The following is a 14,589-nucleotide window of genomic DNA, read 5'->3' on the forward strand; positions in this document are numbered from 1 at the left end:
TAATTATTTAGATATGTCTACATCAGGATATTTATAGAAATAATGATGAGCTAAATGCCACGTAGACTCTAATTGTAGGTTAGGTCTAACAGGCAAGAAAAACAAACCTTTTCAAGCAGCTCTTTTACACGAACTATATATAACTTGGAATTAGCTGATGAAGAATCTTTTAAGCCATGGCATGCCTTGTTCACTGATCACACAACCAGCAGAACTCCAGATAAATCATTACAGAACATCCAGTATAAAGCCATGAAGCTGATAAGCATTGCCAAATGTCTTCCTGGAGGACATAGCAACAGGAAGATTGATGAGTTTGATAAATATTTAGTGTAATCCCTGGATACCATCTTCTGGCCTCAGCTCTTACTAACTACACCAAACTAATTAAGCACACAACCCCAGTTTTGAGTGTTTACTGTGGTGAGCATTGTACCGACAAACACGCTACAGGCTACTGTCAATCACAGAGGTAAAAATGAAGTGAGATGCAAAAAGAGGGAGAAAGAAAGTTAGAGGTGGAGGTGATATAGCAGGTGAGGAAAACAATAAAAGCTAAAATCCAACAGTTTCTTACATTTGTTTCCTCAGCAGCAGCATTTTGCCATTTTTCCATGATTGATTTCAACCATTTATTAATTTGACAGTTAAAGCTGAAAAGTAGGCACTAACTAAATATGTGCAACTCCAAACCATGCCTACCTGTCATCCCTGCACCTAGAGAGAAGCTGTAATGTGATAGAGTGACCTGCAGAGGGCCTCATCCAGAGCTGGCACTGAAACAAATGCTTCTATCATTAAAACAAAGCTGAAACCGCTGAGACACTAAACCACTGCAGATTTTAAACTAAATCTTAGTTTGTGTTTTATTTGCACCTTCAAGAGATCAAGATCAAGCTACACTTTGTTCTATTGTTACGATTATTTTAAATATAAATAACAAGGAAAAGTAGCAAATCTACACATTTGAGAAGCTGAAAATTAAAAAAATCAAAGTCAACTAATCGATTAATCAATTTATTATTTCAACTATAGTTTAAATATTAAGTAGTATTATTTTCATTAACAATGAACCAGTCCGTTACTTTTTAAAGGAATCAACTATTCATTTTGTCTAAAGAAAACAATTAAATGTTCATCACAAGTTCCCAGAGCCCAAGGGGACATTTTTAAATTGCTTGTTTCGTCAAAGATATTCAGTGAACCGTCAGATACAACAGAGAAAAGCTGCAAATCCTCACACTTTAAGCAGTTTAAGCCCAATTTATATTGTCTCTCTTGTTCAAAATCAATCAAAAATTATACTAACAAATGAGTTCAAAACAAGAAAAAGTTGATTACTTTCGTTAAAGCTGCATCCTCAAGATTTAAATTTACATTGATATGAAACAGAGAAAAGCAGCAAATCCTTACATTTGAGAAGCTGGAACCCCATTTTGGGACTTAATTTATCAACAATTAACTGTTGTTAATTTGACTAATCTATTAATCTTTAAATCTCTCCAATTTAAATGCCTGGATTACTTGTGTCCTTTTTCGTAAATATTATGTTGTTGTTTTTTGATAATAAGAAAAACTTTCAAAAATTTATAAAAAAAATATTAATTATAATAAAGCTGGATCCTATAAAAACCCATATGTGTACGTTTTATCCTGTTTATAGACCTGACTGGGACCCACTGCTGTTTAATAGCTGACTAAGGTCCTGACTGAAACTACCAAGGGAGTCGTCCACAGTGGCTCACTGCTGCCATCTATAAATCACAGGTGAAACTACATCTACACAGATTATCTTGGCTTCTGTATCTCACGCGAACAGGGCAGCTGATGTGGAATATTTGGGGTTTGATTTAAGATTCAGACTTAGATGTAATCATATTTAGCTTTGTGATACTATTTATTGACTCAGTGTATTTACTCAACAAACCTCAAAAAGCCCCCCCACCCCACCCCTTTCCCAAACTGCATGTTTCCATGTGTTACAACCTTGCTGGAAAACAGAAAAAGAACTGACTCATGAGTGGAGCAACAAATCTGACCCACAAAGCACAACCACAAAACATTCCCTGACTCTGAACGAGGAAAGTGCAGACTTGTTTCTCTTGGCACATAAGAGGCTATTCTTAAGCTAAAGTTCACTTTCGACCCAGGCCAGGCAAGCTGCCCTGCATCAAGGCCTAACCTTTCAAAATGGGAAACAGCCTGCTCAGGGAGCTATTCTGACCGCTGACAGCCAGGCCACCAGCACGACGCAGTCCTGTTTCTGCTCATTCAATAGGCGGGACGCATGAGAAAATGTAGGCACAGAGATTATAATGCATCTCCACTTGGCCACAACCACCAGGATTTTGATTCTGAAAGCCAATTTTAAAACAATGGAAAACATGGCACCTTAAATACACACAAACCGCACACATGCAGCTAATGAGTCCTAAGAGACAGAAAACACATACTTCAGTGAGGAATGCACTAATTTGGTTCCAGGCGAGCCTTTATCCCAATGAGATACACACACCACTGCAAGCGTGCCACTGAGGGCTGATTGGACGGGAATAACGTAAACACCAATCAGTTGGTGAGTAAACCCGGCCAATGGGCTGTTACAGAGACAAGACCGCTCATCATTCACTGACAGGTTTACAAAATGCTTGGCGCTGTCCTGTGAAAACCAGGTTTCTCCTAACATTTTCCTGAAATAAAAAGGAAAACTCTTTTTTCTATCATTGAACTAATCTCCAAATTCCTTTCACAAATTTTTGAGATCATCTAGCTGATTTGTAAAAGGGTTTTAAAGCCTAAAAAGGAGGGGAAGTAGAATTTACAAAATTATTATCATTGTACTGTGCAAGCCACATTTTGCTACAATGGAAACTAAAAAAAAACTGTTTTCAGTTTCAGTTTGAGTGTTACAATGGACTTGTGATCTAATGTGTTTTTAAAAGGTTTTATTTGTCTTAAAAATATACACAAATATGTCCTGTGAAAACTATATTTACCAAGAGCTACCAAAACAGTCATGTTTTAAGCTTTGTGGTAAAACATTTTGAGGTAATCCAATGGCTTTTAAAAAGGTGTTATTAGCCTATAAGAGGAGTATTTGCATTTTCAATAAAATTACAGCTTTTAATGACCGAAGGAGAACGAGCTTAGGTGTCTGATTCTTTACATAGTCCAGTTAGTTTTAAAACTGTTTTATTGGCCTTAAAACAGAAAAGTCTTGGGATGTTTCTTGGAAAATATTTTGAGCCTCATGACAACACATTTGTGACATAATCCAATAGGTTTTTAGAGTTTTATTAGCCTCAGATGGATAATCTCAACCCATAAAAGAGCATTTAATGCTTCAGTTTATCAGAATACAAAAAACACCAAATTTGGCAACGCATGTTTTTCACTGGAAAGCAAAGTTAAGCTTTTTTGGAGCAGAATTGGCAAGTGTTGTGTAAAAAAAATGCATCCTCAACAGTTCGAGGGCTAATAAGGCAGGAAATTGCTGGTCTAAACACACAAGTAGATCCTCTATCCACACATCACACGCTACTGGATGACACACAGGGAGTCAAAACAACTGAATCACATTACTAACGAGGTACAAGAATTGCATAATATGCCCACAAACTTTGGTAAGTAGTGGTATTACCGCCTGTATGTATGAGTAAATTGCTGGCAAGCAGCACAATAGCCGCTTTAGACCTATAAATGCATCAACACACAGAGCAAACAGTGCAGAGCTTTGTGGGGAAACAGGCGTGTTAAATCCTGTGTGTGTGTCTCTGGCGTGGGAGCTTCAGCAAACCCGGATGGGGGAGAGACCAAAGGGTAGTAGAGAGAGAAAGCTGTAAGAAGATAATAGGAGGATGATAAGTCCTTCTGAGGAATTCGGATATGGATAATGAAGGATATAGATATAGGAAGTCTGTCTCCTGAATGCAATCTGCACTTTTGTCTTTAAAAGCCATCCAAAAACAATGAAGTGGAAACCTAGTGCTGCTTCAATACATATAGCCTCTCACCTCTCTGAATTCTTTCCACCATCTCTGTCTGTCCCCCCCCCCCCATGTCATTTTCCCTGTCATGGGCAAGGTGTGTTAATAATTCAGCCCGTCTCCCTGTGTGTCTGCTGTGACAGCTGCAGGTGGGAGAACTCGCATGGAGAGAGCGACGTTGAGGGGTTTTGTTCGAGGGTTTCCTGCGAATCGCTTCAGTGGGAGAACACAATGGGGTCGTGTTGAACCCTCAGATGCAGAACAGATTACTGTGAGCAGCCTGTAAGCACTTCCCCATTTAGGTTCGTTGGTCATACATTTTTTACGAGTGCAGTTTCCAAAATATTCAGTTCTTGTTATTGTCAGAAAGATGCATAAACCATGAATTATTCCTACAGTGTTGTTGTTTGGCTTTTTGGGGGATTAGTCTCGCTTTTTCTTTTTGGACAGTTAACCTGTTTAATAGTAAGAACAAAGGCATCAAATTCATCCATATTTTTGTGGTGTTTCTTATTTTTAGCACTTCCTGCCACAAGCTTAGAATATACTAACAAAACACATTGCATTTTTCAATTTTGGACACCCTCACAATATTACGGTTTTGGCCAGTCTAGACTCTTTTGGTCGTTGAATCCTGCAAACTACACACATTACTTATGCTACTACATGCTAATGAGTCCCATCTGACCGCAAAACTGTCACTCAAACTTGCATTCCTGAAAGTTTCTGACCAGAAAAAGCAATGAGACACAGGAGACATTCTGGATGAAGCGGCGGCTGCATAAACAGGCTGGTTTGTAGTTTTGCTGAGCAAACTGGAACTGACAAACTTTGCAGTTTTATATTATTGAACCTTGGTGCATCCTACCATGCTATGTAGTAGTGCTAAACAAAATTAATTCGAATTAGATCAGAAATGGCTCAGCGAGAAGCTTAGTTGGAATGACACATAGTCTGTGGCAAGCGGTGCCTGAGAGGCCAGGTTCTTGGAAGACAAAGTTCTCCACACTGCATATATAAGTAAGTTTGAATGTAATGATCGTGGCTAAATTTTTAGCAATGCTAGCAGCGTGGCTCAATAGTTTCCAATGTCAGTAGGTTGACTGTCAGAACATGAACTTTGGAAAAGACGGATTGGATGGATTGCCATGAAATTTTGTTGCACAATCATGGTCCCCAGAAGATGAAGCCCTGAATTTTACCTCAAGGGCCACCAGGAGGTTGAAAGTTTTGGTTTTCATTGAAATGTCTCAACAACATTCAGACGGATTTCCATGGAATTGGGAGACAGATAGATATCCATGTTGCCCGAAGGAAAAATGCAAATGACTTTAGTGATCCAGTGGATCACATTCCCATCAGCCTCTGTTGTACTTTGCATTAATAACTAATTAGCAAATGAGAGCATACTAAAATAAAATAGTGAACACTGTAAACATTATCTGCCACATACTAGCATGCTAACAAGTAACAGAGTATGTTGTCATACTGACGTTAGCATTTAGCTCTAAATGCCCCACTCTTCCTCAGTACAGTTGATGCTGTGGCTATAGACTCTTAATCTTGTTACTCTGACTTTGGTCCATAAACGTAGTTGTGAAATTTATTATTTTGTGCTGAAACTATAGCAATTAGCAAGCAAAATTACAAATTCTAGGAGGAACAAATGTATTCAACTGTATCTCCTATAATCAATTTAACATCCATCTTCAGATCCATTGCAAACAGTGAAGTAGTCCCCTGTTTGAACAATTAATCTTCAGGGCTTTTAAATCGCTTTTCGGATTACGCTAATCGGCTACAATCCATCCACAGGGATTGGATTAGTTGAGTTCGTGCAGATCACTCCAATTAACAATCCACCAGAGACTCATAAGTAAAATACTGTTGAAATATATTTAGAATATTTCTTTAGAATATCATACTGATCAACGATTTACAGTCACATATAAATGAAATAATATCCCTTCTGTTTCCTTTGTGTGCTGATCTTTTGATACTGCAGCTGGCTGCCTTCCTGGCCCGTTAGTGTGCGTCCACTATTCCCCGTCCACCTCCGCCCCTGCAGCTTTACAAAATAATCTTCACTCTGTTCTCAGAGATGACTCTCTACAGCGGAAACCAGCACCCACACACACACAACCAATATCAAACCAGTACTACAACTCACGCTCCCCAGGTGAGTCTGATGAACAAGCTGGCCTCAGAAGGGATTCCCTGTAAACGGCGGCAACGGAGAGAGGGCTGGTGGGAAGGAAGAGAGAGATGCTGAGTAGCCATTATGAGTGATCTTTTTCCTCTGTGGTGGGAGAGACTGGAAATTGCTCCACACCACTGCTGCCAGTAATCCAGTGGGCTCAGCTGTTCAGAGCGGGCAGCATGTGGTGAGGAGCTACCAGAGACGGGTTTATTGGTGTGGAAACAAATAAGCACAAGAGAGCCTCGAACAGGTACAGGGATTTTCTGTCACTCTGAGTGTGTGTGGCCGAGGATGATCTTCCATGTGGGAGGTGGGAGCATAGTCACGGCCTCTGACCACAAAGGATGTGGAGAGGGGAGTTATTCTCCAACTCTCTTCTTTTTCCGTCTGTCTGTCTTTCTTCATTATTTATTTTCGGTCTTTCCCCTTTTTTAGTTCTTAATCCCACTTTTTGCAGATATGCTATTAGAGCATCAGCAAACAGTTAATAAGGTCCGTGGACAAGCTTAAGAGATCTTCAAGGTGTGTTCTACGACGTAAAACACGTCAGTGAATTGTCAAGAGCATTAAACGTCATAACGCCAAACAACCCAAAATCATATTACAAATTAGAATCTTAATGGAGGAGATATTACAGCCTAACGTTAGTTATTTACTTCAGGCGATTGCATTTCTGTATCAAAAATCATACTAGTTGTGTTAACTTGCTGAACAAAACATGTAGTATCATAAACGTTTGTTTGCCAAATAACTTCTTTTCTGCAATCAAATGGGAAAATCCCATTGGCTTTTTGTTGAGGGAACCAGGGCAATGCTAATTTCCCAGGTTTGCCTACAAAAATATGCCATCCCTGCAGCACTCCATGACAAATGCTCTTTGTAAAGACTGAGAACAAAGTGGTTGTAAACTTAACATTGAATAAACACTGGCATTTTTTATACCAACACTGCATCAAATGAATCTTTTTAGCATTCACTATGAGCTTTCAACTTGGACTGCAGCTAAGGAATATTTTATCGATTACTATAGTATTTTCTTAATGAATTATCGGGTTAAATAAAATAAATAAACAGTTCTTTTGTCCAACCAACAGTACAAAACCCAAAGATATTCCGTTTATAATGCAAAAAGCAGAGAAAGGCTGTAAATCCTCACACTGGAAAAGCTGGAACCACAGACTTTGGGCCATTTTTTGCTTTTTTTAAACGATTTATTTCAATATATACTTGCCCATGCACCAAAAAAGACAAAGTTAGCGGCTAGTTGTTGAAGAAACGGGATCAACTAGCAGCTAAAAAGCCAGATATTTTTCTCGGGAGTTGGTTGTGACTAAAACAGAGCTTAAGCAAAAATGGAAATTGGACGTTCATCAGGTGGACATGATGATTACTCCAACTGAATGATAATGTTGCTTTGTTTTAAATGTTTACGGTGCACCCCAGAGACAAGCTGGGTGGCCTAGCTCTTGTCCTAGCTCTTCCAGTTTTACTTTAAAAACTGAAATCTGACAAATGATAATATAATGTCTCAACCTAATGTGGTTGGATTCAATGAAGAAACTACTACTATTGAAAAGCAGTGTCTCATGTTCACATTACAAATGGCCTGATTATCTATGATCTGACTAAGCTCTTGGCTTCATATCCCACCCAAACCGCTATGGTGACGGAGGATCGGTGCTGCCTAGAGACTCTGTGTCAGATCCAAGTGTGGAGGGGCAGGACGAGGGGAAGGGGGGGCGGCGCCGAGGGATCTCCTGGGATCACTGCGGAGCTCTCAGACAAAAGGGACATTGTGACACAGACTGACCCATCCAAGAAAACATTACTTCCTGTCCCATCAGCTCCAGCATCCTCCGCACGAGCCGCTCACTTCCCAGAACTGAAAGTCCCTTTTTGCCATCATCTGCTGTTAACAGCAGCAGTCTGACCATATGCAGACACTGGCATTCAAACACAGTTTACTATATTTGGGGAGGCAAAGTTTTAAACTGACTTGACAAATAATGACTTTAAAAGGCGAGAATGTTTTTACATCTACTTGATGTAACAGTGAAAACGAAGTCAGGCAAAAAGTTCATGTTAAAGACTTAAAGCAGTGTGCTGAAGGCACCACATGTATGTTTAAGCCCCTTAATTACAAGTCTTGCATACCTTAAATTACTGCTGACAAAGTATAACACTAGCTTTTGGAAAAGTTTGCTTTCCCTGCAGTTGCTGCTTACAACCCATGTTAGTTCCATCCATCCATCCATCCATCCATCCCAGCTGACATCAGGCGAAACGCGGGGTACACCCTGGACAGGCCGCCAATCCATCGCAGGGCCACACTTAGACAAACAACCAGTCACACTCACACCTAAGGACAATTTAGGTTCACCAACCTAGTCCGCATGTCTCCGGAGCACCCAGAGAGAACCCACGCAAACACAGGGAGAACATGCAAACTCCACACAGAAAGGCCGGGGCAACCGAGGTTTGAACCCACGACTTTCTTGCTGTGAGGCGACAATGCTAACCACAACAGCACCGCGCTGCCCCCTATGTTAGTTATGATATGAAAATAAACTTGAAAAGACATTAAAGATGCTTGACATACTAGTTAATCCTTGTTGATGTTCTATTAATCAATTTTATATCATCAAAGGGGAACTTTCTACATAAAAGTCTAAAAGATGAAGGATGGGCGTTAGAAAGAAGTGAGTTTACTAGACCTCTGTAGCCAGCTCCTCATCTCTGCATGAGGATGGCGGCCCAAGGCCACATTAGCTGCATCTGTTGGTACCAAGTCCGTGCTGCCTGCCAGATTCCTATCTGCACATGCGCAAAAGTGGTCTTGTCTGTCAAAGAAGGTTACCACAAATGTGCCTATTCATAATTACTTGTGTGTTGTTGTCTGTTCTCATCTCTGGGCATCAAATACTGACGCTTTCAGAAAGGCTGACAAAGCAATATTTGACAGCTAGCAGCAAGGGTTAGCCTCCTTTGTGTTGCTACATTGTTAGATTGTTGTCATTATTAGAAATTAAAAATGTACTGTTGAATAAGGTTTTTCATATCTTAAGTATATTCCTATCACATGATAGTGAACAGTTTCATCTCCAGTAATTAAAAAACATTTTGTTTTCTTGATTTGAAAGATTTAGTTGGATCATTTTGTATAGGCAAATTTGCGGTGACCTTCTTTGACTGACAGAACCACTTTTGCGCATGTGCAGAACAGATCCAGCAGACGGTACAGATTTGACACTGACATCTCCAACGGAACTGTCTGGAGTCGGGTTGCATTGTGGGTAATATAGGCACAGGGTTTTGACAAGAAAAAAGAATGCATCAAATGCATGGAATAAAAAATATCTTTGTTTCTGCTGCATCGGGATTCTAACAATGTTAAAGGAGTCCAATGCTAAATAGATAGATTACTATTTTAACTTTTTTAAAAAACTGTTTGCCTGAAATAACGGAAAAACATAACTGTATAAAAATTTAGAGACTACTCTGCATTATGGCTGCTGCTGGCTGCCCTTCAGTAAGTATTAATTGTACTGTCCCCTTAGAGATTCTGCCAGTCATGCTAATCCAGCTGTGTGAATCCCCGTCAAGTATTGGTCCCTCTGGAGATGAGACCGCCTACTTCGTGGTTGCTGTTCACTGGCGTCTGTGATTGGTGTGGCTATGGTCGGACTGAACCTACCAATCAGAAGTCAATAAACCCCAGCTGCATGCGGTATAGTGTACCAAGTGTTGGACACGCCTTAGTTTGCAGAATAACTGCTAGTTGTTTTCTTTATTTGTATTTTGTAAGCTTATGGGTGCTGACCTCTTATTGTTATTTTGTTCTTTAGAGCAACAACTGTATTTTAAGCCAAGAGCTATTTAACTGTATCTGTAAGACCCTCTTTTGTTCTATTTTCTTTAACAGCTGCTTGTCAGCACCTGTATAGTCCTTCTTTTGTTGTATTTCTTGTGCAAGCACTCCCTTGGTTAATTAAACACATAACATTAACCAGAACCATTCCAGTTGTCATGTTCCACCTCATTTTCAATCCCAATCTTATGTTACTGCTCTCCATAACAAGCCGGGTCGTAACAATGGTGAAAAAAAAGTAGAACATCCATCTAGCAGCTAAAGAGCTGCTAGATGAGCTGAGAATATTTTTCACAGGAGTCAGCAGAGACCAAATCAGAGCCAAAAGTAAAGTGAATATTGTTCCTAACTGAACAAAGACACAATTCCAGTGGGAATGTTGCTGAAACTGCAAACAGACAATTGTTTGTCTTTATAAGGCAATAATGTGTCAGCACTGGCTGTCAGCGCTGGCTGTCTTTACTGGCGGTTATCCCCTCGCCAAGTGGCCAAAAATTGATTCATGCAGCTTTACAGAACAATGAGTTAACTTTTTTCTTTTTACATTTCAAAAAATGACTAATATTTTTGTCATACTGCACATTGCTGCAGCTCCTCTTTTCACCTTGTGTGATGAACGCTCCGTTTTAGCTTTGGAGTGATACATCTTGTCTCTAAATGATCTTTGTTGGGAGTTGCACATTCGCAGTCCTAATAAAGGACTACTAGCCAATCAGAAGCAGAGTAGAGCGGGTCGTGAGAAGCCGGTAAATACGACTTTGGTTCAGCTGTAGCCTATTAAGCCCCTTACCAGCTTGGCAACATGGACTGGAGCAAGAGTTTCAGAGTGGTGGAGTTATTAATTTGTAACAAAAGTATCTTTCATCCTTAAAGTTATAAGTGGGCTCTGTCTCTACATCACAGAAACAACTTTATGTCCATTGACTGCCTGGTAGGTAGCTAGTGTTTAGAAGGGAGAGGAGAGGCAGCAGGCGGACGTCTTGTCACTCTTTGCTGAAGCTAAGAGTGTTTTTCCACCAGTGTATTTGAGGGCGTGTCGGACTAGCCGCTAGACGAGCATCATGACTCGCATTTTGCTGTGACATCACAGGGATCAAAGGGAAAAGGCTGGACTTCAAACAAGCTGTTTTCAGGCAGTTTAGAGAAATGTTTTCTGTGGGAGATGGGAACTCCCTTTGGGCTGGACTCTGGGCTTTTTCATTTTGCAAACCTATTACATGCACAAAAAAAGACATATAACTCAATAAAGGAGAGGGGGAAAGCCAAAAAGCATAATATGACCTCTTTAAAGATTCTTCACTTTATCCAACTCATTTAAGAGTCTGCTGCTGGACAGCACTGTTCACAAGGTTTCTAGCCAGGAAACAAAATCCAGAAAACAAACAATAGGCCAATATGAAATCCAAGACAAGGCTAGTGTTAATATGGTATTTCCTGATTTAAAAAGCTGCTGTTAAATAACAACATTTCACATTTCACACTTGGATGGAGCAATAAGAATAGTCTAAACAAATTCCCTATGATTACCGTATGTTGTTGGAATGCATTCTCTGTTATCAAGATAGTTATCAGCTCTTTTCCTTTGTCTGGCTCTCCAAAACAAACTCATGTGCAGTGATTCCAGGGAACAATGTTTATTGGAAAAGTCGAATCAGAAAGGGGGTCTTCATTTGGAGGACCGCAGTGTGTTGCGTAGAGTAAAGATCCATGAGAGTGCTGCAGATGTGTTTCTGGGATCACATTACCTTGACGTGACTTTGAGCGCCCAGGTTGTAGATCTCTGTAGGCTTCACCTGGTTGATGATCTTCACAAGACACGTGCTGTCAGTGAGATCGCCATAATGCAGCTTCATGTCTGACAAAGACAAACACACACTCACATGCAAAACAGGACTCACTTAAATACAAACAGACAGTCATTTCCATTTTTAAAAACAAAAGCTTGTTCCTACTGTAATTCACACCTATTGGCCCTTCACATATTCACTTACCGTGATTGTTTTGTTTGTTTTGGACTTATTATACATGTCAAAAATCGAGAAGAAAAATCAGCAACTGCCACTGCTGTTTTTTGTGTGTTAGCTTACAGCCAACAGATCCTGGTGATGATAACTTTTTTCTACCAGTTGACATTGTGTCACTGTGAAAGCTGTAATCTTGTGATTTATCTTGTAAATCTGTGCATGTGCATTAAGTACAGCATTACTGCAGTCTAGGGTGTTTTTCACCAAGGTACCAAGCTCTCATTCAAATTGTCGTACAGCTTAAATATAAATAACCTAAAGACAGACAGTTTTTAACACTGGTGCTCAGAGCTGCAGCTATTGGCAGCTCTGGCAACTGTGGTTTGTACCCGTATTAATAACTAAAGTAGAGACACATGATAAAACGGTATGTCTAAGTATTTGAATTATAAAATGTCTAATCAAGATTTCACAAAACAACAAACCAAAAGAAATTTTCTTTAATATTTGTAAGGTGATTTTCTGCAAATCAACTGATGGTGTAGACAGCATACTTACTGCCTTCTGTGTGTGTCTGTGGGTTCTGGTAAAGATGCTCAATGCGACCCGTGTTGAAGGAGCTGGAACGACGCAAAATACCATGAACCTGTGAGAAAAGAAGACCGAAGAAATAGACACAAGGAGATTTATTCATTTCAGGCTTTATAATACTTTTTGTTACAATAATTATTTAGACCACTTCAGTTTTAACATAAATATTACTACAACATTATCATGCTTAGTTAACTTTGTTGATGTTGTCTTCAGATTGTCTTGTTAGTGTGTACGCAAACGTTGTGCAGCTTCCTTACAGTAAAAGCCACCACTGAAGAAAACACTGCTGATCATAGATTTTACTGTGAAGCAACTGCAAGAGTTTAATTAGCTCCACATTTACACATATGGACCAGAAAAGAGATAACATGCCAGTAACTGCCAATCAAATCTCAATGCACATGGACAAAAAATTGACTAGCAGCATATAGAAAGATTTTAATGATTTACAGTACAGTAATTTTCTTTAAAAGAAAAAATGTCAAATATAGTATAATGGCCTACTTCAAATTTTTGATTTGAGTTTCTTTGACTAGAACAGTATTTTGTATTGCAAAAGTTGACATAACAATATTGTGTGTCATTGTGTGTTTTTAATGCTGCCTGTGATCTGTACTCTCTGTTCTGAGGAGGAGGTGTGAGGAAGCTCTGCTCAGGGAAGATAACAGAACCTGATCCAAGGGGAGTCCATTAGTGGGAGGACGCTGTGCCCTGACCTCACTTCCTTTATTCACTGTGTACTTCCTGCCAGCCTGTACGCTCCTCTTTAATGCCACCCCCCATACATGCAGCATCCCCAGCTTGGACCCAGTCCACTTCCTCTGTGCGGTCTCTGAACCAGGCAGCAGATGGTGAAGCTGACCAGGCATGCTGGGATGGAGGTATGTGTGTGTGTGTGTGTGTGTGTGTGTGTGTGTGTGTGTGTGTGTGTGTGTGTGTGTGTGTGTGCGCACTGCGACACATCTGAGGGGAAATGAAGTCATGCAGCTACTGTCAGGAAAACACAATGAGCGCTAGTGCAACATGAATGTTTTTGAAAGTGCGTTGTATGTAAAGTCACTTTTCATGGGTATGAAAGAAACACTGAAGCCTTGCATAGCTTCAGTCAGTCAGAAACAGCTTGTTAACCTTTGCATCCATCAACAGGCTGTTGACTTTTTGAGCTCCTGAAAACACATCATGCAGCAGGGTAAAGCCACTGACCTCACTTGTATGACCGTATAATAACAACCGTTTCCCTGTTAATGGTCTGACCCAGGAGTAAAAGGTGAGGGGTGAACAGGCTCAAAGCGACACAAAGGGTCTTATCATGGTAAAGTGTGATTCAGTCCGTGTTCGAAGCTGACTGTCAAGTTACGTCACAATCCCTCAGGAGCTCCCACACACTGCTGTGGCTGTATCCAGCTTATCGATGGAATTTGTGGCTTTGTGTTCGTTGGCATTCATGTATGTCTGCATTCATTTCTGTGTATGTGTGTGTCTGAGCTTTCAAAGGACCAATTCCTGGTACCGTTCAGTCTGCAGTCGGGATATCTCTCTTACCTCGTAGCCTTTAGCGAGCAGGAACTCAGCCAGGTAGGAACCATCCTGAAAAGACAGAAGAAAATCCTTACAACATGCAAAATTGCATCGCAAACACACAAGTGTGTAGTTCAGACATAATGATAAGAGTTTCTCGTACACAACCAAACACGATCAAACATTCATTGCCTAAGTTTGGTCAAACTGAATTCAAGATATCACCAAGTGTACATGATTCACACACTCTTAGGAGCCAAACTTTATTGTACTTGCATTGACTCCTTCCAACTGACCACGGAAGTCAACACTGATGCTCCATTGTTTAGTTACCAACAACAGACAGGAAGGTACCAAATGTTGATGTAATAACTGCTGTTTATGTTATCTAGTAGTAACCTTATATATGACCTACCAAAGTTGGGGGAACAGGGTTTCCAAAAATCCCAGAGAAGATCA

General features: G+C 40.1%; 1 protein-coding gene across 1 annotated transcript in view; it reads right to left on the bottom strand.

Annotated features, from left to right (window-relative positions):
* gmds (GDP-mannose 4,6-dehydratase) overlaps nt 1–14,589 on the bottom strand; it is a 172,488-nt gene that overhangs the window by 145,531 nt on the left and 12,368 nt on the right. The window contains exons 2-4 of the mRNA XM_038715078.1: nt 14,155–14,199; nt 12,577–12,664; nt 11,800–11,909 (exon numbers count right to left, since the gene is read on the bottom strand). Coding sequence (XP_038571006.1) covers nt 11,800–11,909; nt 12,577–12,664; nt 14,155–14,199 — 243 coding nt within the window. The remainder of the gene's footprint in view (nt 1–11,799; nt 11,910–12,576; nt 12,665–14,154; nt 14,200–14,589) is intronic.

Source organism: Micropterus salmoides, unplaced genomic scaffold, assembly GCF_014851395.1.
Source record: "Micropterus salmoides isolate LMB-PRFRI ecotype aquatic unplaced genomic scaffold, ASM1485139v1 Ms_hic_scaffold_13, whole genome shotgun sequence".
NCBI lineage: Eukaryota > Metazoa > Chordata > Actinopteri > Centrarchiformes > Centrarchidae > Micropterus > Micropterus salmoides.